General features: G+C 53.4%; 9 protein-coding genes across 9 annotated transcripts; 4 read left to right on the top strand and 5 right to left on the bottom strand.

The window, feature by feature from the left end:
• Positions 1-502: 502 nt before the first annotated feature.
• On the top strand, positions 503-1988 carry A1O1_01303 (uncharacterized protein; the record flags this gene model as incomplete). Its single annotated transcript, XM_007722216.1, has 2 exons — positions 503-802; positions 852-1988. The coding sequence occupies 2 exons, from the start codon at positions 503-505 to the stop codon at positions 1986-1988; spliced, it is 1437 nt and encodes a 478-aa protein (XP_007720406.1).
• A 379-nt stretch (positions 1989-2367) lies between these two features.
• A1O1_01304 (uncharacterized protein) lies at positions 2368-4971 on the top strand (the record flags this gene model as incomplete). Its single annotated transcript, XM_007722217.1, has 3 exons — positions 2368-2706; positions 2768-3047; positions 3125-4971. The coding sequence occupies 3 exons, from the start codon at positions 2368-2370 to the stop codon at positions 4969-4971; spliced, it is 2466 nt and encodes an 821-aa protein (XP_007720407.1).
• A 949-nt stretch (positions 4972-5920) lies between these two features.
• Positions 5921-7514, bottom strand: A1O1_01305 (uncharacterized protein; the record flags this gene model as incomplete). Its single annotated transcript, XM_007722218.1, has 2 exons — positions 5921-7330; positions 7398-7514. 2 exons carry the CDS (start codon positions 7512-7514, stop codon positions 5921-5923), a joined length of 1527 nt encoding a protein of 508 aa, XP_007720408.1.
• A 1235-nt stretch (positions 7515-8749) lies between these two features.
• A1O1_01306 (uncharacterized protein) lies at positions 8750-9536 on the bottom strand (the record flags this gene model as incomplete). Its single annotated transcript, XM_007722219.1, has 2 exons — positions 8750-9301; positions 9384-9536. The coding sequence occupies 2 exons, from the start codon at positions 9534-9536 to the stop codon at positions 8750-8752; spliced, it is 705 nt and encodes a 234-aa protein (XP_007720409.1).
• Positions 9537-10628: 1092 nt separating this feature from the next.
• A1O1_01307 (alcohol dehydrogenase) lies at positions 10629-11003 on the bottom strand (the record flags this gene model as incomplete). The annotated part of the gene is made up of 1 exon (XM_007722220.1): positions 10629-11003. The coding sequence occupies one exon, from the start codon at positions 11001-11003 to the stop codon at positions 10629-10631; it is 375 nt and encodes a 124-aa protein (XP_007720410.1).
• A 3009-nt stretch (positions 11004-14012) lies between these two features.
• Positions 14013-14698, top strand: A1O1_01308 (uncharacterized protein; the record flags this gene model as incomplete). The annotated part of the gene is made up of 2 exons (XM_007722221.1): positions 14013-14046; positions 14199-14698. 2 exons carry the CDS (start codon positions 14013-14015, stop codon positions 14696-14698), a joined length of 534 nt encoding a protein of 177 aa, XP_007720411.1.
• Positions 14699-15564: 866 nt separating this feature from the next.
• On the bottom strand, positions 15565-17328 carry A1O1_01309 (uncharacterized protein; the record flags this gene model as incomplete). The annotated part of the gene is made up of 2 exons (XM_007722222.1): positions 15565-17209; positions 17291-17328. The coding sequence occupies 2 exons, from the start codon at positions 17326-17328 to the stop codon at positions 15565-15567; spliced, it is 1683 nt and encodes a 560-aa protein (XP_007720412.1).
• Positions 17329-17765: 437 nt separating this feature from the next.
• Positions 17766-18798, bottom strand: A1O1_01310 (uncharacterized protein; the record flags this gene model as incomplete). Its single annotated transcript, XM_007722223.1, has 2 exons — positions 17766-18578; positions 18682-18798. 2 exons carry the CDS (start codon positions 18796-18798, stop codon positions 17766-17768), a joined length of 930 nt encoding a protein of 309 aa, XP_007720413.1.
• A 4894-nt stretch (positions 18799-23692) lies between these two features.
• A1O1_01311 (uncharacterized protein) lies at positions 23693-24571 on the top strand (the record flags this gene model as incomplete). The annotated part of the gene is made up of 2 exons (XM_007722224.1): positions 23693-23721; positions 23779-24571. The coding sequence occupies 2 exons, from the start codon at positions 23693-23695 to the stop codon at positions 24569-24571; spliced, it is 822 nt and encodes a 273-aa protein (XP_007720414.1).
• Between the last annotated feature and the right edge of the window lie 1702 nt (positions 24572-26273).

A 26273-nucleotide genomic window follows, 5' to 3' on the forward strand; every position in this document is an offset into this window, starting at 1 on the left:
TTACCATTTTACGTACTGCAGTGTTGATGGATACCTTAGATCTCTATAAGAACTGTGGTGGTGTGGCAGTCTTGGCGGATATAGCGGCGAGATAAGTGGACTGACTGGGACACGGTCTTCAAGTTGACGGCTTGTCGCGGCAGCGGCGATTGTGTGGCCCATATTAATACTACTAGTATGGCTTGTCATGTGGCTGAATGGACGACAAGCCTTGTCTCTTGGTCAGGCTATGAAGAGCTATGAGATCATTGATGCCTTTGTCTCTCGGCATCGTCCCAGAGTTGGTCCTGGCAATAGTGGAAATGGAACCCTCATCACTCACACTCTATCTACTGCTGTGCTGGTATAAACGTTGGCCGATAATCTGCTTCGTGCTTCGCATCATGTCTCCATTCTTTGTTGCCTGTCGCAAGAAGAACTGCAGACTCTACTCTGCACGTCCTCCTTGAACCGTCTGTCCCTCGCACCAGCTGTCGGTAGCTTTAGATCCTTAAGAACAATCATGGCCCGCTTTACCTGGATCGCGGCTCTGATCGCGATCCTTCCCTCGCAGTGCCTTGCTCAGTCATCCGCGAGCTGCGGTCCCTCCCCGTCAGGTTCCATTCGACCCTCTCTCGCATCGGGGTTTCATATGCAGGTGGTTGCGACGGGCTTGTCAAAACCTCGTGGAATTCTCCTCGATCAAGCAGGAAACTTGTTGGTGGTGGAACAAGGAAGAGGTGTTATTTCAGCCCATACAATCAATGAAGACAACGGCTGTGTTTCTGTTGGAACATCTTCTGACGTTACTTCGGCGCTGAACGTAGGTACCCATAAGCTGGCTGTCTCTCCGGGTCATTGACATCGTCCAGCTTAACCACGGGATAGAACTGTCAAGCGATGGCAGGACTCTGTATGCATCCTCGTCGCAAGATGTGTATTCCTGGAATTATGATAGCTCCTCGAGGACCGTTTCGGACCGTACCAACCTCGTGACCAACATGTCTGGAAGTGACCACACAACGCGGACTCTGTTGCTGCCGGAGAGCGCACCAGACATGCTCGTGGTCACCAGAGGAAGTACTTCCAACATCGACTTTGATGCTGCAAGCCTGGCATCGGGCCATTCTCAGGTCAAGGCCTTCAACTTGCGGAACCGTACCGATACCGCCTATGACTTCGCTTCAGACGGATTGCGACTAGGCTGGGGATTAAGGAACGACGTCGGAATCGCAGAACATCCCTCCAGCGGAGGAATCTGGTCAGTTGAGAACTCGGCGGACCAGATGACCCGCATGGGTGTCGATATCCATGAGGACAATCCGGCCGAGGAGTTGAACTTCCTAGGCTACCTGAACGGTACCGAGTATGCTTCTCAAGGTCGGAATTTCGGCTACCCCTGGTGCTTCTCTGCCTGGAGCGTCGACGACTTGCCCGACAACGGCAACCTGTCTGTGGGCAGTCAATATGCCGTAGACGCTAGTTCGGCCTCAAACAACGAGAACAGAACGGACGCATACTGCGCTGTTCAAGAGCCTGCGCGTCTGGTGTTCCAAGCACACATGGCCCCTCTGGATATCAAGTTCAACAACAGTGGTCAAGAAGCCTGGGTTGCCTTCCACGGCAGCTGGGACCGGACAGACCCTGTGGGCTACAAGGTCTCTGTCGTCGCCTTTGACAGGAATGGGGACCCTGTGGATAACCTCCAGAGTACCACCGCAGCTCGAGATGTCTTTGCCAATGAGGACAACTCAGGGTGTCCAGACAACTGTTTCCGTCCTGTCGGTCTGGCCTTCGATCCCCAGGGCCGGATATACGTGTCCTCGGATGCGTCTGGTGAGATTTATCTGATTTCGAAAGCCTCCGGCGCGAGTATCCCTGGTACGCCTACTTCGTCAGCGTCTGCTTCATCGTCAGCTAGCAATGTTGCTAGCAATGTCAACCCTCATGTCTTTACGGGAGCCGGAATACTGTCTTACCTCGTCGCTCTACTCGGACTGATGTTCTAGACGCCACGAGCACGACGCCATGAATGATGCAAATGAGGAAGACCCCCGGTTTATGATGATTGCAGCAATATCTGCCAGAGGAAGAGGTCTCTTGGCCAACAAGCGTATCGGCGAAAGGGCGTAATGGATTCTGGGCTCAGTATGCTACAGATAATCGGGCCAAATGTCACTCAACTTCACTGCTCATGTTCTCACTTCACTGCCAGCCGATCTCTAATTTGTGTTGCTATGCTTCACCATTTTGACTTGCAACAATCCCCTTCCCACAACGCTACAACCTGCATTGACTTGATCCTCTACTTTGTGTGGTGCACCACCCTTACATGCTGTTGACAAGATACCTCGCCGACCAGGGCTCTTGAAGCCTCAGCTAGTCGCCATGTCTCCCTCACTGCCAGACTTCTTTGATACTTTGTCGGACCCTGACTCTGATCTATCTGAGCCTCCTGAAGACCTGGGTGCCATGGACTTCTCTCTTGAATCAGGATTCGGCCAAATCTCACTTACTACCCCGCCTGCTGTCGGTCGTATCTCAGGGACGTCGCTCAAGAGAAAGTCAACCACCCTCTCCGACCTTGAAGATGACATGACCAGTGATGATTCTACAGACAATGAAGACTACAGTCCAACCCCGCCAAAGAGAACATCAAAGCGGATATCAAAGCGACCAAAGCAGGCTGAGTTTGCGCTCAGCACGTTCGAGAAGATCCCCGTCGAGGTGCGTCCTGCGCCACGCAGCCTTGCTCGTGGATATTGTGACTGACTGACGACGACGACAGACGTTGAACCATATCGTTGCACACCTCGCGACCGACCGTGACCTAGCCAACCTGATTGAGACTTCAAGCAACTTCGCCAACGCTATTGCACCGGCGTCATCGGCGATTTGGAAAGAGAGGTTTCTCTCACAGTACGATCACGCGTTTGTGAAAGATGTGAGCGAATATGCCTATGCATATCAAGTGAGGCGGTATGTGCTTGAGCATTTCGTCCGATTCACATTCCCGAACGACGAACGACTGCTGGCGGAACTGGAGGTCATAAAGGACATGGTGCTCGGTAAGTAAGGTAGTGCATGGACACGGGCGACGCGACATCTCTGTTCTCCTTGGTGCTTATACTGACCTCATTCCCAGAAGCCTATCATCAACCTCTACCACATCTACCTCCGCCATCAACATCGCGCAATCTCGCAGTGTTCGCTTCTCTGAGCACCTCGTCATGGATGCGGATCTTTCTGTCCTGCTGGTTCTACCCCAAACCCGGTCGCAGATATGGACAAGCACACCCACTTTTCGACGCGCTGCAGCTCGTTCTCTCGCACCTCCTTTTATCGCCTGAGTCGCAGATGGCGCGTGCGGTCGACTCGTCGCGCGAGAACTACAATCTGGCCATCGTGTACAACTGGGAGAAGGCGTTCAGCACATTATTCCGTCGCAATCCCGAGCCAGAGAACAGACCCGAGGAGACGGCGCAGGCCAGCCAACCGACACTGTTCTTCAACTTGCGCACGCGCAGAACATTTATCGCTCCCAAACCGAAACCTCTCAAGGCCCGCTACGAACTAAACACCCACGCTCTGCTGCATATCCGCAACTTCTGGCATCGACACCTGATCGAGGCCAGCACGAGGTATGTGACCTTTGGGCTCCGAACAAGGACCATGGTGGGAGAAAACACATATGCCAAAATGGCCAAAGACCTCCTGAGCGTAGGCAGCACAGCTAAGAAATGGGACAAGCCGCTGAAAGAAGGACTGCCGCCGCTCGCGACGCAGTGGTATGGCCATTACAGCTGCGTCTTTCCGTGGCCGAGGGACCGCCAGGGCCTGGAGGAAATGCAGAGCTGCGCCGAAGACTGGGAGACCGTCGACCCCATGAAACTCGATTTCTCCGTGACCACGGACAACGAGCTGTTCGGGTTCTGGTCGCCCATCTTCAGTGCGATCCCGGCGTTCGAAAAGACCATTCCAAGCGCAGCAGACGGAGCTTCCTGTCTGTATATCCGCGGTCTGGCGCCTTTCGTCGAGCTTCCTTCTTCCGAGTCCCTCGAGCCTAAAATCTATGGGTCGACCCCATCGGCCGTATCGCGAGCGATGCTGACGGTTCCCAAACTGCCTAAATACCATCCCTACCTTGCACTGCGGCTGCGCGGGATCGTCCACTCCATTCCAGGTCCGCTGGTCACGCCACCCAACATGGATCAACTCAGTCCTGACGCTCGCCCGCTCGGCGGTATTCCCGGCTGGAGTCGCATCGCCATGGTCATGTACAAGCCCTCGAAACGGTATCTGATTCAAGTCCTGGAACACGCCGAGGAGGAATTTGGAGGTCAATTCGGTCCTGTGGTGACTAGCCAACTACTTCAGACTGGACAGGGACAGGGACAGAATACTCAACAGCAGCAGCAACAACAACAACAACAACAACAACAGGCATGGAATTTTGGGAACAACAATATCAACATTAACAACCAACCCCCTGCCGATCTCGATGCCGCTGACCTCGAAGCCCACCTCGAAATGTACCTGCACCAGAAACTCATGTCCAACCCGGACTGGCGCGACCCAGCGCGCATGGACAGAGCCGTGATCGAAGACATTGAAGAGCGATTCCGCCTCAGCGAATACCTCGACTGGAACGATATGGACTATGCCTACGCGTACGAGGGAGTGGTTCTGCCCGGCGGCAAGATCATGATGGGCCGCTGGTGGAGATGCGGGATGCTGGGTTCCGGAGACGGGATGGAGTTGTATGCGGATGGCAGGCCGGTTGATCAGATCTTGGATGAGGCAGCTGGAGGAGTCGGGGCCGTCGACGGAGATCAGTCTGACAGCAGTGATCTCAACACTACGGACGAATATTCTTCGGATACGGATTCGCCGGACGCAGGCGGCGGCAGTGCAGCGCATCCAGCACATCAAGATACTTGGGGCGTCCGCGGCCAGAAGTTGGAAAGAGGGCCGTTCATCTTCTGGTGCTGATCCGCAGACACAGACGCAGACAGAGATCTTTCGAAATTCTCTCGCTCTCGCCTTCTTGTCTCACGCTGTGCTGTGCTGTGCTGTGCTGGGATGACAATGGCTTATGGCTTATGGCTTATGGCTCATGGCTCATTGGCTGGCTGAATCGCTGGACCACGCTACGTGACCGTTGGGAGAAAGAAAGAGAAACACTGAAACCACGTCTTCATGATCATTCTTTCATTGTGATCTCCTGGTCGCTGGTCACTGATTCCATCGAAGGAGTGCTTGGGCTTGGGCTTAGGTTTGGGTTTGGGCTTGGGCTTGTACCTCCTTTCTTTCCCCCTGACCTGCCTGGATCGACGACAAACCCTCTCCACAGGAAGGGCGGCGCCTCGAGTCCCATCTTATTGTTTGTGTCCAACGGGCGTCCTCTCCTATCCATTTCGTGGGAAACCCAGGAAACTCAGAGCAGCACCAACAACCACATCAAGAGTGAGGAATCATGTTGGCAGGACTGGCTACGCATCTCGCTCGCTCCTCATAGTCTCCAATAGCAAAACAAGACAAGGATTCGGCTGGAAAGTGTGCTAGAGCAGAACGAACATTAGGAATTAGGAATAGGAACACCTTGAAAATTGTAGCCGGAATTGACAAACCAATGCCGGTCAGTGTCTTAGTATCCTCGTCAATCACGACCATGGTGACAAAGAGCAACAAAGGTCTATTTCATTGCTACAGACTGCTATGCTCTGCCTTACTATGCATTTTGGACTGCGAAAGGTAGGGAATATTTCGCTATGACCTACTCAAGCGTATCGCAAATTGCAATCTATACGCCTTCCCCATCGCTGAGTGACGATAGCTGTCTCGCCAGTCTTCAGTCTCTAATCTTTGATCTTTAATCCTCAGCCTTCAATCTTCAATCTTTAATTTTCAATCTTCAGTCCCAGTCTTCAATGTATCTGACTCAAGCACCCGTCTCACCTCCTCGGACAAACCGTCTAGAGAGACCGGCACTTTCATCAAGATAATCAAAATCACTTGCGGAGATCATCCTCTCTAATCCTGCTCCGTCATCACCATCGGCTTGCCCGCTGGGAATGGCTCCAGACATCTCCGTCTCCATCTCGACTCGCTGCAGCCGAGGGCTTTGGTCCGGATACCATTTACCGCCCGGGTGAAGAGCGTCCATCTGGTTCTGCGGCTGCATGGCTGGGTACTGATCATCCTCGAAGCCGTAAGTTGTATATGGCGAGCGAAATCTTGCTGCGGCGGCGGCAGTTAGATTCGAATCCAAGGCTTCGTCGTCTGTCATTTGCGTGTTCGAGTCCGGGGCATAGACATTGTCCATGTCTGGGAACTGGAATTGTGAGGTCTGCTGCTGCCTGTTCTGCCCATCCATAGACGAGAAGGCTTCTGCCGTTGTCGGCTGCGACTGGGACGTAGACATAGTGCTTGTTGACGCCTGACCCTGACCCTGACCCTGACCCTGGCCCACTGTCTGTAAGTCGTTATCCTGAACCTTCACTTCACGGTCGCGGATGCGACGCATCAGGTCTAGGAACTGTGAGTTCTGGAACTTCGTGCTCATGTCGTGCTGGACACTGTTCAACAGCAGCCCAGCCGTACGAGCCAGCTCGTCGGCGTCACGGGTGTCCTGGTCCGCTGTCCGCTCCACCTGTTCTCGGTAGTTGATGGCGTCCGAGCCGATTCTGGGCAACTCCGTCTGGTTCATCTCCGCCAGCTGTTCTAGGCTTTGTGCTGTCTCTTCCTGCTGGGGCAATTGCTGCTGGTCCATCTCTTGCGCATGCGCCACGGCCTCAGCAAATGCAGCTTCGTAATCCTCATGCGACATTTGCCCTTCGGCATACTGTTCCTCGATCGTCATCGACGTCTGCGTGTATTGTTGCTGTCCTAGTCCTGCCATTGAACTCGCACCATATGCCCCCGTGCCTTGATACATCGGTTGCGAGTAGTTCATCATCGATGACTGGCTGGCGAACATGCTGGTATTCGTGTTCATGTTCATCATCTGCTGCGGCGGCAGATCTCGGACCACCTGCTTTCCCTGGGCCACTGGCGTGCCGGCGCCTGATCTCTGCCGCATGAATTCATTCTGCCATCCTCCCGGGGCTGACCTGACCAGAGGAGCTTCGGTTCGAAATTGTCCTGCCGGCACAGGTGAATTGTTGAGACTCAACCGCTTGAAGTCCGCAGCCCATCCTGGCGCTGCTCCCGATGCTTGCGGATGGAAGACGGGTTGCTGGGGCGCAGAAAACTCGGGCTGCTGGAGTTGGAACGGGCTGGGTGCTGCATTTTCGAAGGCATGGAATTCGGCATCAAGCGAGCCTGCTCTGGGGTCGGCGGTACGAAAGCCCTAGAATGCGCGAATCGTGTCAGCACCACAATGGGGCCGACTCAATTAGATGTTGGCATTACTGTACCTGTCCAGGAGACTGTCTGAGTCCGACCAGACGGTCTTGTTGCAGGGTTCGATCGGCCTGGCTGTGTTTCTGGAGGTTCTGGAGCGGATTGGAGGGGCCACAGAGGGCGTCCGCCATTGTGAGAGTGTTCACAATCAAGCGACCCTGGTGGGAAGAGATCAAGACTTGACCAAGGTGAAGGACAAGAGGAAACCGTCGGGAGACGCCCAGCACACTTGCGGAATATAGTGGCCTAGGAGGGATTGTACATGATTGTGGAAATGTTCTTTACATTTGCAGTGTGAGGCGATGAGCAATCCTCAAAAGCCGAGGCAGCATCCGTGCCTATAGCACTATCTACATATTATGATACGTAGTACGGAGAGTGCCGCTTACTAGGAGAAACTTCTAGCCGGCTCCGATAAGATAAGATAAGACATTGGCACTAACGAGGCTGCACTGGAGCCTTGCAATGTATAACCTATTGCAACCCTTTCATCTGGCAGAGGTCGTTGAAAAATACGGTTTTCATTTTGCGACAGAACTACACATTCTGTGACTGGTGACAGCTTGAGTTCCCAATCGATCGCTCCTGCATGTCTCGCTGGCAACATGCATGATGAGCTCATGGACTTTTGAATTGAGATTAAGCATTAGGCATACAAGTGTCTGTTGTACGGATGTCGAGAGAAGATGCGCCGAGTAAACAGCACTGTCCTTCGACGATGACGAGCAATCTCAACCCCCACGTCTTCCCATTTTGAGGTCCTCGCCCACCGTAACTGGGTTGGACACGAGGCCCGTCGGGCGGATGACATGGCAACAACGCTGGCGCAAATAGCACGCTCTCAGCACCAGGCATTCACCAATAGTGCCTCACTTGGTATCTCAGCTGACGTCCTCCGTTGAGGAATAAGGCTAGTCTCTCAGCCGGCAGTCACGGCCTTTCCTCTCGGTTCTTCCGCTCGCAGCGGCTGCAGCCCTAAGGTTAATGCGCCGCGTGATACACGGCACCTCCAACGAGACTGCAACTCGAGGAGTTGCTCGTCAAGGAGCAGAGCGTAGTGCGGGTCAAGTGCTCAACCTGCGTGAATGGGTCAGACTGTCGGGCGAACCAACGATCGGTCTCCTCGCTCGAAAATACCGTCCCTGGCGGCAGGACAGCTCAATGCCGACGATCGTTCAGTTTGGTCATTGCTTGGTTGGTTGAAATTCCACCATCTGCAACGGCAAGAGCTAGCAGGTACCACTTCAAAAGGGAGTCAGAAGAGTCAACAATCGGCTAGCCATTGGCTGACCATCGGCTGACACCTCCTCTGTGGTCATGCAACCGAATATAGGGATAGTTTTCATTACAAGTCTCTCCTCCCACCTCAAGTTACCGCCATTCTGCGCCGCCACGGATCCAACACACGAGACCAATCAATATCGCCCAATCGCCCCAAAGCTCGACAGCCATCGCAATCGACATAATCACTCAAAGTGCAAGAGACATGACAAGCAGGACAGATGTCGTGGACCTGTTTATGCCAGTTCCCGTCATGGAAATTCCAACCGGTCTTCTGGATCCAGAAATTGCTGACCTCGCACCCCTCGACCGTGTCCCAGTACTCATCGCGCAGAGGTCGGTTGGTCAAGCAATGGTTACAGAGGCGTAGACCGGCCGGCATCCACGGTTTGAGTTGGGCCATGAGCTCCGGAACATCGAAAATCCGTTTGGGCAGGAATCCGGCGTATCTGGCGGAGATGGTCGCCAGAGACAGATGAACGTCCCGGGCAACAAGAGCCATGCGCTTGCAGGTCAGCGCTAGGGCGACTTGTGATGGTGCATGGTCGACACTGTCGTAGATTGTGAGGAGGATCTCATACGGCATCCTGAGGAGAATTGAATCGCCCTCGTAATCTTCAGGGACATCTTCAATCATCTGGATTGACTGTCTGTCAGAATACGCATATAACGGCGTGCAGGCCGACCAAAGCAAAACAAAACAAGGAGAATGATCATACCTTCTCCGCGACGGTGAATCGAGGCGATAGCTTTCTTTCAAAGTCCTGGCTCGTCGCCCGGCATTTCAATGGGTGTCGTGGTGGTGACCAGGTTTGGGGCTTGGGATTTACTCCCATTCCCACTCCGGCGGGAAAGCCGGTCCAGAGAGACATGACTTCTATTACCACCCAAGATTGTTGTTGTTGGTTGTGTTTGTGTTGAGGTCGTTGTTCCTTATGAGGATGCTGCCTCCACTGATCGGTGGATTTGTGGGATAGTCTTTATATACTCATCCCAGCTGAAGAGTCATTAAATGTCGGGGACGATGCGATCGGGAGTCAATGAAACCTGATATCCACTCCGAAGCGTGGGAAGGAGGATGGAGCAGGTTGTAGACCGAGACAATAACGCGGGGGGAAGAGGAAAAGACGGGTGTAACATGTCACATCCCTTGGATCGTCATATATACCACGGGTCCATTGACGAGATATGGGAGATAAGGGGGTCTATGCCCTCGAGATTAGGTCATAGCGGATCTAAATAGAGCATTGGGGCATTCACCACTCTTTAACCGTCCGATAAGCCGCAAGCGGTCTAGCGTATCCACTATATTTGCTATCGCGGGAGTGTCCGGAGCTTGCCGAATCTTTTCCGAACATCAAGCCACCCTGCAAATCACCTGATGAGGCATTACCAGCCCAAAGTGTCCAAAGTGGTGGTGTGGTTCCGTCTTAAAATGACTCTCGATCGATCTAAAAGTCATCTAGAGTTCATGGGTCCAGCCCCAACAAGGAGCTCAGACCATCTCGTTCCTGTCAGATACCACGCAGAAGCCCGTGGGTTCTACAAATGGCTTGTCCATCACGACGTATCACCGTCCAGCTATATTGGGCGTGTTCCAAGTTGTCGGACATCACACTTCCGACAATGAATGGCACAACAAACAAGATCGCATCCTTTTCGTGGAGAGCACCGAGATTGACTTCAAGCCGGAAGATTCAGGGAATCTTTATCCTGGCTTCGAATGACACACCTCCATTGGTTACCGTGCGATTCAGATGCTCCGTAACAAGGGTGAGTTGTTTAAATATCACGGACAAATATTCTTATTTCCGCAGGTCACCGTTATGAGCGTTGTTTCTTCTCCTAAGGCGTAACATCGGTCTTGCCTTCGGACCTACTCTCCAAAAGATCCTGGAGCCCTTGGTCTGCCTGCAGCAGACATCATCTGGATCAAAGCTGTTGTGACACCTCTGGGCAAAATGTCAGCCAGTCAATTCTCGAATAACATGCATGACTCGACAGCCTTGCAGCGTTGATCTACCTCCCGAAGAGCCTTGCACCAGAACAGTCTGATCAGCTCGCAAGTTTGCCTTGGTGAACATCATTCGGTAGGCAGGCAGCCAGGCGATCCCCATCACACTTGCAGAACTTGCATCCAGACCTTTGGGCCGGGCTACAGCATTGCGTTGGGGAACTATGGTGTTCTCAGCCAGAGTTCCTTGAACCAGCTCTCCAAGGACATGTCTCATTAGATCAACGGTCTCATCGCCCTTGAAGTCAGCGTCTCCAATGTTGGGATACAACGCGACGGCGGTGTCATCGTCGAGGATTCTGGCGCGTTCGTCACCAAGTATCATGGGGTAGCAAATTGGGTGCACTCCCATGCCACGCAATGTGAAGATGTCGTGGTAGTTGAAACTTGAGCCCTACCGCCTGCATCTTCACCCGGACCCAGCCCTCCTTGGCTTCTGGTATATTCCCGTCTGTTGATGCGGACTGATGACAATAGGTCGACGGCGTTCCCAGATGCACTATAGACTGTGCGCATGGTCGGCCTCTTCGGGTCAACATCACCCATGCACAGGTGCTGGATCTTGTCAGCCGTGATCCTGAACAACAGGAATATATTGAAAGGCTCGTGAACACAAAATCCTTCCGCAAAGTCTCCATCCATTATGGTGTGGAGGTACCCTGTCATCAGCCTGGAGTTCTTGCTTGGATGCTTTGACTCGCGCACGGTGGCCGACTATGCCTTGGTCACAGAAGATCCTTATGGCATCGCCCTTGAAGCTTCTCCTGACATCGGTGATTTTGGCATCCGGAGCAAATAAGCCCACCATGACCTCTGCATTGCCGGAATTGATCCCTGCATTGATAAAGCTTTCAACCACTCTTGGAGTTGTCATCATGACTGTCGCGTCGAGGGTAATCCTTGCCTATTGTCGCAGTTTATGACGGGCCATGGCAGATATTATATTTGTTTCTACACCTTCTCAGGATTTGATACCTGAATGACGGGCCCAGAGAAGGTAAGAAAGAGGCTAGCCCATCAAAGCAATATCTGAGTGTAAGCATTGAACAACAACATGAGCAAAGCGACGTCTGGCCAATCCACGTGAAAGTAAGTCAGTCACCGGTGGAAGAGCAGTCAGCCAAACTATGCTATACCTTATTTATGCCTGAGAGTACCCAAAAGCTGAGCAACATCATCGTACCTGGCGTACGGACTTACGTTCCAAGTCTACCCTGACCTGGACGATAGTATGCTTGGAGAAGTGCAACGCAAACGTCTTCCAAAGTGGTTACTTGCAAAGCAGTCTGAGTTTCCCAAGTCTTAAAAGCGACACTGTCGAGAGCATTGAACTCACCAACAGCTTCACTAACCAATTTTGCGACTCAAGCCAAACTCTCCGTGTTCTAGATCCAGGGTCAACACTGGCGTGGCGGACGCAGCCCACTGGATCGAGTTTTGGCACCGCGCCTGATTTCGGGGCACATTCTGCGACATTGAACCGAATAGTCGCAAGCGGCGACCCTGGATTGTGGATATCTTTCTCGCGGGTATACACCCGCGGCATGCGAGCTTCAGGCTGTCTGGAGGATATTGTTGTCCTGGTCGACTGCTTGACACCCATGCGACTCCCGAGTTGGAATGCACTGGTCCCTGACCGCCGAGATTAAAGAACCCGACATATGCTGCAGCTAAGGCGACGTCGTGGACTCTGTACTGCTCTCGAAGCCTCCTTGCCCTTTCCCCTTCCTCGACTCGACGATAAAAAGGTGTCAACTCGTGTCAGGCTGTGACCCGGGGAATGGCGGATGTCATGCAGACACTGGCCCATGTTCGATGGCGACGAGATGGAGACCGGGGAATGTGTCCATTTCGACCATTCTGTCCATTCCAGAAGCCCCGGTGCACAGAAGCCCCGGTGCACAGAACTGAACCCTTAGCTCAAGGTGGTACCAGGGCTCAAGTTGACGGTGAGGCTGGACGTGGCGTCGAGGGGCGGTAGTCAAGTCATGCTGTGTGACCAACAACACTACCACTGAGGTCAACAACCTTACCCCGGTCCCCAACCGTTTGGTAAGGTAGGATCAGATCGGGGTGCTATGTCAGCCAGCAACGGCGCATTTTGTCCATTCCATTCCCTGCGCCTTCTGCCAGAGGTAGGAAGCCAACCCACATCCACACCCATGTTCATGACATACTCTACCGGCTGACGAGCTTTTCTTCGTCCCCCGTGCGAGTATTCCCTGCTAGCCTAACCATGTCCTCGAACGCCACTAGCACTCGGGTCTCCCATCACTTGCATGTTGCTGCGCTTGTCAGAGAACTACTAGTACTGTGTATGAACTGCGAATCGCCGAGTCAAGCATACCCTAGTAGGCGTCATCTTGCGTCCTAGATCCATCCATCGCCCGCCGCGGAAAGGGGCATCCCGCATCCCCGCCGGGTCGGAACTGACGCCGCTCGCTTTTTCCATCCTCATGGCGACAGGCGACAGACGGACAGGCGACCGATCACCAGTGGATTGTTTCGAGTGATTGACTTAGGAAGTCCCAGCTAGTCTCCAAAGACTGACCCCCCCATCACACAACTTGAAGCTCAGATTCATTCATGATTGGATCCAGAGAGGCACATTGCGCCCCTCAGCAACAGCCAGCGCCGTTACGCCTGTCTATGTAAGGTAGATAGATACCTCTTCGATAACGGGGCCCGACAGGAATCAACTGAAGAAAAGCTCGGGTGCACTCCGAGGTCCCAATATCCACAATCCCTGCAATCCACCGGACCACCAGGCCGACATTACAAGAGCGAAAAAGAGCCAGGATCTGAGGAGGAGGAGGAGGAGGGTTCCATTCATTGGACAGGACGCCGTACTGCATATGCAATACTTTCGACAAACATCAGACGGTGCTAGAAAAAATGTCCAAAAACGTGCCATCACTCATCACTTGTGCTGCATCCTCCAGCTGCTGTCCCTCTATACATCCCCGGGGATGCTGTAGGACCTAGGTATGTGGCTACCTATGTTCCTTGACCAAACCTCTACTAGTACCGATGGCCAGCGGCTTACTGGGACCTTCGGCGCCATGCTCGAGCCGATCGCCTGGTCAAGCTGACTTGCACTTGCAGAGAGACAGACCATGGAGGCAACAAGACAAGGGTTCTCAAGTCTTTGGCTGACAGTGACACCGTTCTCAGTCCTTCCGCATTCCGGTCTTCAGACACGCCATGCATTCTAGACTATTGGACTTCGGCACACCTGTGTCGACGGATGTGAGAATCGAACTTCCTGCAGGCTCCAACCCTGGTTGGGGGGTGGCACGCTGGCGGGCCTTTCAGTCTTGGGCAATGCTGCAACATGTCGAAATTCCTCATCGCTTCGCTCACAGAATGTCTGCTTGCATTAAAATCGCGGCAGCAAGAAAGCCGCGCCCGCTATCGCTGCGGTTACCAGACGTTTTGGGCTGGTTACATCTGGCCGATGTCTGTCCAGGACACTGTATACATATACACACATATATATGCACGTGGACATGTATATAAGGGCAACGGTTTCTTCAATGTCCACCAGACCTGGAGCTCAAATCCCCGACCAAAAAGAAAACCACTCAGACGTTCCAAGAAAGAGCCTTGAAGACGACCTCCCTAACGCGCTGTAGTCTGCTTGCACCTGACCCCCTGTGGAAATGGATCAACCAATATGGTGAGTTGGAGCTGTTGCCTGCACGATCTCCTTGGTTATACCACGTTCCACGGTTCACGGCTGGCGGGGACGAAGATATATCTAACCGTCGTCATTGCAGCGTTTCCACCCGTCTCTCCGGCGACGCCCTCAAGAAACTTCCTCAGGCCAAAGCCATGACGGAGTTCCTCAACACTGAGCGCTTGGAGGATCGACTCCTCAAGGGCACCGCTCCTGTCCAGAATGAGGGTCAACGTGAGGGCAAGGACGCCGTGGAGCGGCTGGACATGTGGATGTCTTTGATCACGCCCCGGAGTCGTATTGATCCGATCTTGGACCCATGGGCGACACGTCCCATGTAGCGAGAGTTGACCGTCTCGTTCTTCAGAAAGGGTTGCCTGCAGGGTTGTAAATGAGAAGGGGCAACAGTGAAGGACCTAATTGTGATAGTTGGTGAGGGTTGGGAGCATGTGGTCCGGTCCGCAAGTATGGTGGGTGGTACAAAACTGGGAAGGGCGGTGATAGGGGTGTGTTTTTGAAGGCAGGAACAAACACCTCAGCAGCCCAGCATTCCTCTGATAGAGAATTGTTCCAAGTTCCAACTTAACTGGAAGATCAAGATGTAGCGTTACCAGTCTTCTCCTCTTCTCCTAGTATCCTGCAATCCATATCATGACCGACATTTAACAGAGCGTCTTGGCATAGTCCTTCCTCTTGAAAGGATATATGCGAGCAGCATACAGCACGTCATATTTCCAGACTCGGGGGCCGCCGCTGCCGCCGGTTGAGCTTCTGAAGCATGACGAGAGCAGAAGATATTGACTGTTAGAGCGAACAGTTGTGGGACAGCACGTCGACGGACTGTAATCATGTATCATGTCATTGCCCAGAGAACTTCTATGGCGTAGAATGACAGGAAGTTAATGTCGCGTCAATTTGCAAGCAGCAAGAGAATGGAGGGATAGAAAAGCATAGATGTCGTCCACATTCCAGGATTGACAAATCCCGAATGCTTGACAGTAAGGTCCAACAGCAAAAAATATTCTTCTCGTATGAGTAGATGGATAGATAACGATTCCAGCTCTTGGAGATGACATTGAACACCTACATCAACGCTTGCTGAACCCTAACCGCGCCAATTGCAATTTGATGAGATCTGAATAAGAACAAAAGGCCAAACATCATTACCACGTTTCTCATAAACTTGTCGTTCGTACCATTCGGTCGGTCATCCAATCTTCTTTTCGATCTTCTTGAACAGCTTGCCCACCCCCTTTTCCAGTCGCTCCGCTTGAGACGGCTTATGCTGTGTACTCGACGGCCGCGCAGGTTTGGAGTGATGATGCGTATGATGTTCCTCCTCGGTGGGACGGTAGACTTGATTATGGACGTCGTACGGGTTACCGGCCGTCGCAGTAGTTTGCTGTGGCTGCGGCTGCGGGTGGCCATATTGATACGCGGAATAGCCGCCTAGAGGAGCGGCTTGATGTCCTGCGGCCAAGTAGTCGGGGTACTGAGGCTGGACGTGCTGCAACGGCTTATGCGGCTGGCCGTTGAGAGACGAGTAGAATTGCGTGCCGGGGGTCTGCACCGGTGCAGCTTGGCCGAAGATATGTGCGTTTGGGTCTTGAGTGGTAGGCTGGTACGGCTGGTGTCCGGGATGGAGTTGGGGTTGAGGTTGGGGAGCCACGGAAGGATGTCGGCTGCCGTCAGGGCTGGTGGCATTCGTTGCTGTTGGTATGCCGTAATGGGTGGACACTGATGTCCTCGGTGAAGTTGGATATGAAGACCCAGGCGCTTGCGGACCAAATGACGGCTGCGGTGAAGATGTTGCGTGTGGGGAATCCGATGCCGGGTGTGGGATCGTGGCCGCATGTGGTCCAAAGGAGGGCGGTGGAGGAGGAGATCCGTAATGTCCATGCTGGCCCGTTGAAATGGGCTGCGGTCCAAGTGCGGCGCTGTAGGCCTGCTGATGCGATTGATGATGGCCGTAAGTACTATCGTGCTTTGCTGCCGTCGCGAGCCCTGTCCCGTCGACAGCATCCACTGGCGGCGGCGTGTCTTCCCGATGGGCGATCGGTTCTGGTGCGGCCGGAGCGGCTGGATTGTATGCGAGCGGAGCATAGCTGGAGGAGGCCGATGGTGCTTGAGCGGTCATTGATGATGGGGTCCGGTCGACATTCAAAGGAGCCGGGGCGGGCGAAGGAGGATTTGTTGCTTGTGCGTGAGCAGAGTCTTGAGGTGGCGGTGGAGGAGAAGCTACGTGAGCAGCCTCGACCCTAGCGTCAGGAGGAGATCCATGGCGGTTGTCCTTGTGATATGCCGGATCAGATATAGCCACTTGTTCCAAGTTTTGGACAACAGGGCTGACCATGTCATGGTGCTCTGAGTCGTGGAGCACGTCGTGCGCCTGGTGGGTTTCGGGTGCCTCGTCAATATCAAGTTGGTGCGGCTCTAACAGCCTTTGGAAGATGTCAACCACCAGCCTCGCGTCTTCCTGGACCCAGAAGTAGAAGTCAACCGTATGCATCCGGTATTTGGTGGTGCCTGGATCTCTTGGGTCTGCGCTGGCTAGACGCCATTCATCTGGATCTTTCCCTGCTCGAGCAGTGGCAGGTGAAGCGTTGGGCGGATCGACGCCATCCACCACAAGCGTGACTCTGGTTGGGAAAGTGTGAGAGTTGATGATCTTGACATTGTCCAGGTATCCGTTGAAAGCGGCCTGGTCGGCAGTGCCCGGGTGAAGGGCCACTTCGACTCGACTTGTCTGGCGGGTCGAGTTGTAGTAGATGTAAAAGTAAGAGGACTTGTCGAATCGATGGAGGATGGGCCGCGGAGTGGGAGCGTTGAAGTATGTGTGAGCGTCGGCATATCTAGCAGGCAGATGCGCAGTCAGTATAAGGCTGACTAGGAGACGCAGAATGACAATGTGCTTTGCACGACTCGAATCTCACACTGTTGTCAACGTCTCTTCTCCTGGAAACGGCGGCATGTCGATTGATGATTCAGGTCGAGTGAGAGCGGTGGACGCCCGACGCTGTACACGACACTTTCGGAACCTCAGACATCAGAAAGGTTGATAACAACAGGATCCTGAGGCTTGTGTTAAACCCATAGCCGCTTTGAGATGTTGTGTAAGCCTGCGGCAGGCTGACGAGGAGGAATGTCGGCTGGGACTGGATGTAGGAACGTCGGCGGTTAACATCAGGCTCCTCATCATCCTCATCAGGCTGCGCTACAATGGTGATGCGGGGCCAGAACCGCAGTCGTGAGTACACAGTACACAGTCCTACTACGTACTACTACTCAGTCACCAACCACTCATTCAGTCTCTATAGTAGAAGAATATCAACCTTCTGGTATGATACTGTTGCTGCATACACCTCTCAAGCTGGTTGATCTTGTGCAGCTACCTCGGCGAGTCTCTATCTATCCACGCATGGCCACCACCACCGACAGCCACCCATCCGCATAACACCCCCATCGAAGCAGTTCCTCCAAATGCGCATTCATGGGTACCGGCGCTCCATGCAACAAAGGCGTGGCAAGAATCGGAGTCCTCCGAGACGGAAAGAGACTAGGGATCAGCTGATGCAAGGCTGTCCCCAGTGTCTGTGCCTGTCCACCACCACCACGTAAAGCAGCTGGCGTACTCTGCCCAGCACTAGCCACTGTAGGAGGGATGCGCGACTGTAACACTTTGATCTGGGCTTTACTCGGATCCTGGTCGGGCGGGGAAGGCAGATAAACCCGCAGAGGGATGTTCCTCAGCTGCCCCGGAGACGGCATGAGACTGGTATGGATTTTGGCGAACGTCGACAGGTCATTGTCCTGGGTCGAGGTCCAGAGAGCCTTGCTTTCCTGTGCGCCCAGCGTCATGATAGGTTTCGCCGTCCCCGACCTCAAAAAGTCTGCCTCCTTGACCGAGTTGATGAAGGAGTCATGCAAGACGACAGGCGTTGCAGGCATCGCTGGCTTTTGCGGATCGAGCGCGAAATGCAACGTCAATTTGAACGGCAACGAGCTTGGAGACGCGTTGTCCGTGCCGGTATCCCGCGTCGACAAGACATAGATGTCGTAGAGCAGCCCCACAGGCAGATGCCACTTTAAGGGAACATCGTCGTAGGTGAAATAGCCGGCGTAGGGAGACACCGTGTCCGCATCCGCAATCAGCGCGGCTGAGAAGAAGGCATGGAGCCTTGGGAGCAGCAATGGAAGATAGGATAGGCGTGGATAAGCAATCTAGATGTGAGGGTGGTGACTGGTCAGCTGTGAAGTCCTGACTTGTGAAGCAATCCATAACATGGCCTCAAGTGTCTGGCTACTGGAGATACGTGAAACCTACCAGATAGGGATCAGCTTCATCGAAGGAGCGACACTCCGAAGCGGCCAGCCTGATCTCCAACGGCATGCGCGCTTCCCAGACTATGCGCTGGAGGGTTTGTAGAGTATCTTGGGCCATGGCCGAAGCATGGCGTAGGGTCACCGGCGGGTTGGATCTTCAGCCTCGTTGCCAGCGGCAAGTCGTGGAAGATGTTGAACTGATATGGGGACTCGATCGAGATTGAAGTCTCTCACTTGGGCATACGGCTCTCGGCAGCCATATGGAAACGAGCAATGAGATGTTGGTCGTAGTTTATTGTCCCAAATGTGCAAGGTTAAGTCACCTTGCTATTATGTTCAATTCGATGCTTTCTCTGGCTACATCTTACGAAAGTACGTTGTGTCACCACTTTCATGTGTCTACCAAACATGCTGACTCAGCGCTGACTCAGCGGCTCAGCCTTGTCGCTCAAATGCATCCCTTGCCGTGCTACCGAGAAATCAGCTCCTGTTGCAGGGCTGCCTTCCTCACGCCAGCGGTGAAGGAGCTGGTCATAGGATCAAGGAGCCCCAGATGCGGTGTGGTAGTGGAAAGAGAAGAGGTATATCACTCTGAGCCTGGAAGATAGAATGGCTCCATTGCGCCTGCAGGCCCGGCGGCTTGCAAAGGATCTGAGATTGCTCAATGGCTCTGCATCAGTGTTGTCCAATTGAGCCAGCATCCGATCCATGCGTTGCGGCATCCCCCTTCTGCATCCGGGGACGATAAAGCCCCATAGGATCAGGGTTGCGAATCAGTTTGGTCAGATTGTCAGAGTGTCTGTCGATCCACGGAAAGCTCCTGAAGCATTTGCAGCAGCTCGTGCCAACCCCAGTCTAGACCTTGGGCTGCGTTCTCTGCCGCGTCGCATATTTGTGCAGCGGAGGACTTCTTGACCAGCCTAGTGTTGTGGTACGTGGTATTTGCCCTTCACAGATAGTCAATCACGGCTTCATCTGCACTTGTGGCTGGCCACGTCACCTGCTATGGGAAAAGATAGTCTAGGTTTCAAGGGGCACTCACCTCGATATTGCAGAGGAACGCATGAGCCCTGGCAGGATTGACATCTTGAGACATCGGCGGCTGTCTGGGTGTGGTAAAGCAACGGAAGGAGAAAGACGCCAGAAAAGTACAGATACCTTCGGTAAACGGTAAATCATGGAAGCATGCCGGGCTTCTCGCTTGCGTAGAAGCGCAATTTCAATGGTCTCGCCAGAGTAGGGTAAGTCGCCTGGGATTCGCGCCTGGATCAGTCTGACATGCCTGCATCGGCCTGGATAGGACACAGCCGCATACCCTGAGTCAGTCACGGCCCTACCGTCACTGCGAGGGCCTGCATTGGATTCCGAGGATTCGGGTTACACAGCGAAACAAGCTCCTGCAGTAGGAGTATGTCAAGTGTCCTGGAGGATGGCGAACAATCATTTTTGATGTACTAGCCGCAGCCTGGTTGGCAGTCTGTCTGTCAAATTGTGTCCAACACAGCAATGCCTCTCCGAACCGAAGATCTCCAAGGCGTCCATGCAAGTCAATCATCCGTTCTGTGTATCGCATGTCCATGAGTGCATGCGTTGACTAGCACGCCGTTCACGGTGTAGAACGAGTGCAGACTCTGGGGCTGTGACTCTTTGCAGCTAGACCATCGTCGGCTGCAATGAAGGGCAAGTCGAGATCAACGTCGTAATGTCTTACTCCAGCAGGAGTTTACCCACTATTGGGGACCGCCGAATGCAGCCTGCAAGTCTCGGTTGATCAGAGCCGTGGTGTGTTGTCACGTAGAGACCTAGAAAGTCCACATCCACATCCACGTCTGGGGTCTTGTCGAATCCGGTGATAAGAGTAACGTTCGGTGAAGCCAGGTCGGAATGGTGTCTTCCCACCATTGTGGCTCGCATGACACAGTAACCGTGGCTAGCTGGTCACCAAGAAGATTGACGTGCACCCCCCGGTGCAGTCGAGGCGGTTAGGGAAATCCCGAAGCCTCTGCCTTTCGCTGATCGAGCTTCGTTGGCTGACCAGGCGTCCGAGGAGAGGTGTGGTGTACTGTATATTCGCCACGACGAGGACATCACTGGACAGGGGCTCTCCATAGATGATGGGTTGCCGGACAAGCTCCTGAACCAGTCGGGAGGTGTCCCCCCTCAGCCTTCTGCAGTCCAGCACATAGCTAAATGTGGCTTGCAGTGACAGGGAAATGAGAAAATGGATGACTGACTGCAGGGTCGTTTATGCCCTTGTCATTAACATGATGCATCTGGGGGGATCATGGGGCGATCGTGGAGGCGAGCAGCTGAACAGCATTGAGGCTGCATTTCCATACCGACCTTTTTTTTTCTTTTCCTGCATCTTGCTGCACGGCTTCATGTCCCGCATTCACTCTAGAGCTTCGGGCCTCTTCCGAATTCAAGACATCAGTGATGTGAAAGACCATGACCGGAAATTGGGTGCTGGATCAGAAGGGACCACCCAAGACATAGTCGCCCCCAGTGTCAGTGTCGAGAAGAGAGTTAGGATCTGACCCTGACTCTGGCACTTCATCCTACCCATTTCATGTCTGTGGTTCTGTCTGTCACCCTCCAAGCTGCGATGGATGATCAGCACGCCCCTCAAATCGATTGGACGACACGTTCGCGACTGAAGGGTTGATCGTCAAGGCAGTAAATGGTGATCTCGGATTGAGGACGCCTGAGCAAGGAGCATCCCCAACGTGTACATGCCATATCCCTGCTGCCAGAGACCAACAGCCAACGGCCAACGGCCAACAGCCATGGCATGCCGTAGGGATGGAGACGAAGCCTACTCGCCGCCATGTTTACACAGCCTCCAAGATCCTAGATGGCATACGGGCAGGGTCTTGGCCTCTAAGCCCTTGGTCGTTTTCTCTCCTCGCTGCAGTGGGTGGTCGCAGGGTCGAGTCGTGCCTTGTTCCCGCCAGGATATGGCCTGAGAGCTAACTGTTTAGTCCTAAGTGAGTGCGTTTTGACAGGAGAAAAAGATCATTGAGAGATAAGGGCCTTGTCTCGCTAAGGCAGCTCGACAGCCCGGTCCCTGTCAGTCTCTCACCATCATTTGTTGGGTTCTTCCGGCTTAGAGGCAGACAGAGCTCTCCTGGTCTCTCTCGCGGTCTCCCGGTTTCCTGGTACAAGATAGCAGACTCTGCCTACGGTCTACAGTCGCCTCGGTACGACATACAACACCTTACTAGCTCATCGATGGTTTCAAAGACCAGCCAGCCGGGTGTACGAAACAGCCATACTTGTTGTCGTTGTCTGGTCTCGGGGATCCTCCGACAGGCATATCCCGGTGCTTGAATGCATCAAATCGAGTCAACCTCCCGGAGTCATCCATCTTCGCATATATACTGATATCAAAGCACAGTGGGGCTTTGGGGCTTGCTATAAGCCGTTCCGCCGCCGCCGTCAATTGTCATTCACGGCTGTCAAATGGCTGTTCCCGAGCCGTTGAAATCGACTGTTGTTGTGGTCTGATCCTACCAGTACCAATCCTTACTGTCTCCCACGCTGATCGATAGACGCCGGACCTCCTCAACAACTCGAACATCATGGACCCCTTTCCCCCTTTCCACAAACCCCCCATACTCCCCGGACATCATCCGCCGGGCTTCATTTGCACGCGTCCCTTGTCGACTAAATCCAAGACTAACTTCAGCCCCCCCACGGCCGAACACGATCGCAGCAGCTAAGAGACCTAAGAGACCTAAGAGACCTAGGAGACCCTACCAGACACCAGACTTCTTTTGATCTCTCTCGCCCTGCACCTCGCTCAAAGTGAACGACCACCGAAGCAAGCGGCTGCCTCCCCTTGAAGCTGATCACCCTTCAAACTTGGTCGTCATTACATGGCTCTGTTGTCGCTCGTTTCCATGATCAGTCCACCCACAGGACATTTGGATCTCGATCTACGTCGAGGATAGACAGGCCTTAGGTTTGACAGATCATCATTCTTCTGGCGTTGAATCCCCAGTCTTCCGTCCCTCCCCTGGCGCTGCACCCTATTTTCCCCCTACTACCCTGTCTTTGACTCTTTGCCCAGCTTCTCCCGCTGCATGATTCGCAAGTCTGGCTCTCTAGCTCGCTGTGCAGTTACTTAACCTTGTTGGTTTCCCTCAGTCACCAAGGCCGTTATCATCATCCATGGTTTAGAATCCTCATCCAAGTATTGCATGATCTTCTTCCACCCATATCTCAACGTCGTCTCGCCTCTCCACTGGACCAATCTACCTACGAAGTAGCCGTGCTCGCTATTTTCGTCTTGTCGATGGTCGAGCCTGATTCCAACCGACCTTGGACAATCCGACACCTGTCAACCTTCTGCCGCTCACATTCTTCGCAGAGTTTAGCGTTTTCTCATCCCTCATCCCTCATCCCTCATCCACCCGCTGTCGCCCTGGTCTGGAATTTTGCTGTCAGCCAGCCAGCCGGGTTCCCCGGTTACACGAACGGCGGCGGATTACCCTCCCCGCCGACCCTTCCGTGCCCTGTCCTATCGGGATTATTCAACGTTTGAAGATCGACGGGCCAAACAACCACACGGCTGATCTGCGGCAACAGTTGCTGAGGAATTTCCTATGTCCGAGCCGACACATTGGCGAAGGTCCAGCATCTATACCAACCATTTGACAGGAGGATTGCCGTCTCTCCTTGATTCCATCTCTGCCGCCCTCCCAGACATCGACAGGGCTGACAGGCGTCTCGCTGCGGTGCGAAAACGAAACGGCCTCCAGCCAACCTGACATTCGGACAGTCCATCGAATGAAGTGAGCTCCCGTGCAGTGGTCGTTGTGCTGTACAAAAATGTCGGCCTGACGCCCAGCCTGGGCCGTCGAGTATTTCTTCTGTGCCGTTTGAATCGTGGACCGTGGACCGTGGACCGTCGACCGTCGAATGTCGAATGTCGAACATCCACCCTTGAAAACGAAACAGAAAAAGTATCCAAGCATATGAATCAATCCCAGCCTATATCGACTTGAGCCATGATACCATGGTCGACCTTCAACTCGAGGTGAGTCCGTTCGACCCCAACCCACCGGCCATGGTCATAATCATCGTGTATCTGCAGCGAGCTACGACCAGACTGGCGCATCGACCTCAATGAACACAACCTATCCTACTTCTCCGACAAAGAAGGACATTCGCCTTTGGAGGAGAAGATGAACGTCTCCATGCTCGAACTGGCCCATGAACGACAATTTGTCATGGCTCAGCTCGGCACGCTCAGTGTTGGGTTCGAGGCCGAGCACAAGGCGCGAATCCAATATACTTTCCAGAGGACGAAAGACTATTTCACCTCTCATTATCTCGAGGAGCCCTCCTGTCGTCCAAGCGTGCCTCGAGCCCAGGAAGTGTCTGACCTTGATCTCCCCTCTACCACGTTCGAACCACTGCCTTCTCGGCTGGAGATGTCTGATCTGGACGAACCGGAACCGGAACCCGAACCCGAACCCGAACTCGACCCAGCGCCTCGGACGCCGTCTCTTCAAGCACCAACACTCAAATCTTCAAGTCCGTTTCTGACCCTCCACCAGCTCATGAACCCGGAACCGCCGAGCCCTCGGTCCAGCAAGCGCAAGATCTCTCCTGCAGCCTGCCCGGGGGTCTTGTCAGGAGACTTTTCCAGGTCGAAACAGGACTACTACGTCGATTCGGACGGAGTGCGCGTTCCTCTGGCCTATGCCCGAGCCAACGAATTGCCGCCGTTGCATCGGGCGTCTCGTACGCGCAGAGACGTGCGAATGCGTCCTGTCAAGTCGAAACTAGGAAAATCTACCCGCGACGTCCAGCAATCCGAGGACCAGGGCCAGTTGGTGTCGAATGACCCCGAGCGAAGCCATTACGAGAAGAAGGGCTCTTGACAGCCCCTCACCCCCGGTCCGGAACTTTTTCCTGGTAGCCTAGCGACAAGTCGTCTCATGGATGACTCTGGTAGCATGATGCGCCGTGGACTGGACGACAATGTTGTGAAGGCATTGTCTAGGTTGCTGGATGATGAATATTGACAGACTCGAAGCATCATCACCGTCCTCGATATCACGAGCACACTGGAACCGGAACCCCACGAAACCTTGACGACCTTGCTAACTCCTACTGTCTTGAGCGAGCACCCGTGACCCCAACACGCCTCTTTCCATTCTCGAATGGGATATCAACATACATTCCCTCCTCACCGATGGACCGTACCCGCTCGAATATTCCACGACCAACACGACCACAAAAGAAAAAAGCATCGGCATTGCAACGGTGTTCCTGGCCCATGCACATTTGAAATTTGACTCCTGCGTTGGTGTACATTGCCAGTAGACGACATTATCCTACATTCCCGTCCATGCTGATTGGATTTCATTGGTATGTGATAGAACAGACATGATTGCATCGACCGGCCTTGGAGTCTTGAAGAGATGCTGCATTTGGTTTCAACCACGATCGTTCACTATTCCTAGCACTAGCGAAGGCGCTGGCGCTGGACGGGTGAAATCCTGCCTTTCTTCAGCTCAGCGATGTCCCTTTTTTTTCCCACCTATCCTTCATTCCCGAGCATCCCGCCGAACTTTGTTCTTGGATATCTAAAAGTCCATCAGCTAGCGACATTGGACATGAAATGGTCTGGAGCAGCTTCGGAAACATACGCGATCCTGGTACACGAGAGAGAGAGTGTGTGTGTGCGTGTCAACTCTCGATTGACGAGAGAGCAGCCAAGGATTGAAGGATTGGCTGAGTTCGCGTTGAACAGTCTTCGCGACACTGAAGTCTGCGCTTGAGGTGTTCGATCCGTTCATACAACGCTGACGGCGTGAATACCTTGTCTTATTTTGTTTTGGATCTGACATTGCGCCTGCTATCTGTTTGATCTAGCATTAGCTGTGCTGCATACCTAGAGGCTAGACATGAATGCATAGCAAGACTCTTCTCCTCTCCAAGGTCATCAATGGGTCATCAAATATCGTGCGTCTGTAAAAGGTCTCTTGTTGTTGTTGTTATTTCTCTCTGCACATCCGAATATCATGCAGTGGAAGGAAAGCCTGATTCTGACTAGGCAACGGACGGGATATGACCAGATAAGGTAGATGGAAGGTATACTTCAGTTTCTGCGCTGATGGCCAGACCTGCCGAGAATTGATCCTTTAGGACGTGGCCCTTCAGGAATGTGATATATGGCGGATCATCCTCTCTTGTTTTCTTTTCTCCTTTCCCTGCTACAAAGCTGCCGATTGGATCCCGAAGTTCATGATATGATATCTCTATTGATTAGACACCTCCTGCTTCCCAGACTCTGAATGATCTGGTTGAGGGTTGAGGAATCTAGACATCTCAGATGCCAGGCAGGCAGTCTGCTGCATTGTTTCTCAAGAGATCTTGAAAGAATCTTTGCTTTCATAGTATAGGAGAAAGGGCAATTCCTGGTGTGAGGTTCGTTCCTCATCTCACATTCCTCGACCGGAGCCACTCTCGTCGCTTGTAACAGCCCGTATGAACTGCAAAAGAATACAATACCCTTGCAGTACCAGCAACATATAACTAGGTCCATGTCCATGTTCATGTCCACGTCCACGTCCACCC

The sequence above is a fragment of the Capronia coronata genome, assembly GCF_000585585.1.
Source record: "Capronia coronata CBS 617.96 chromosome Unknown acBCG-supercont1.1, whole genome shotgun sequence".
In the NCBI taxonomy this organism is placed as follows: Eukaryota; Fungi; Ascomycota; class Eurotiomycetes; order Chaetothyriales; family Herpotrichiellaceae; genus Capronia; species Capronia coronata.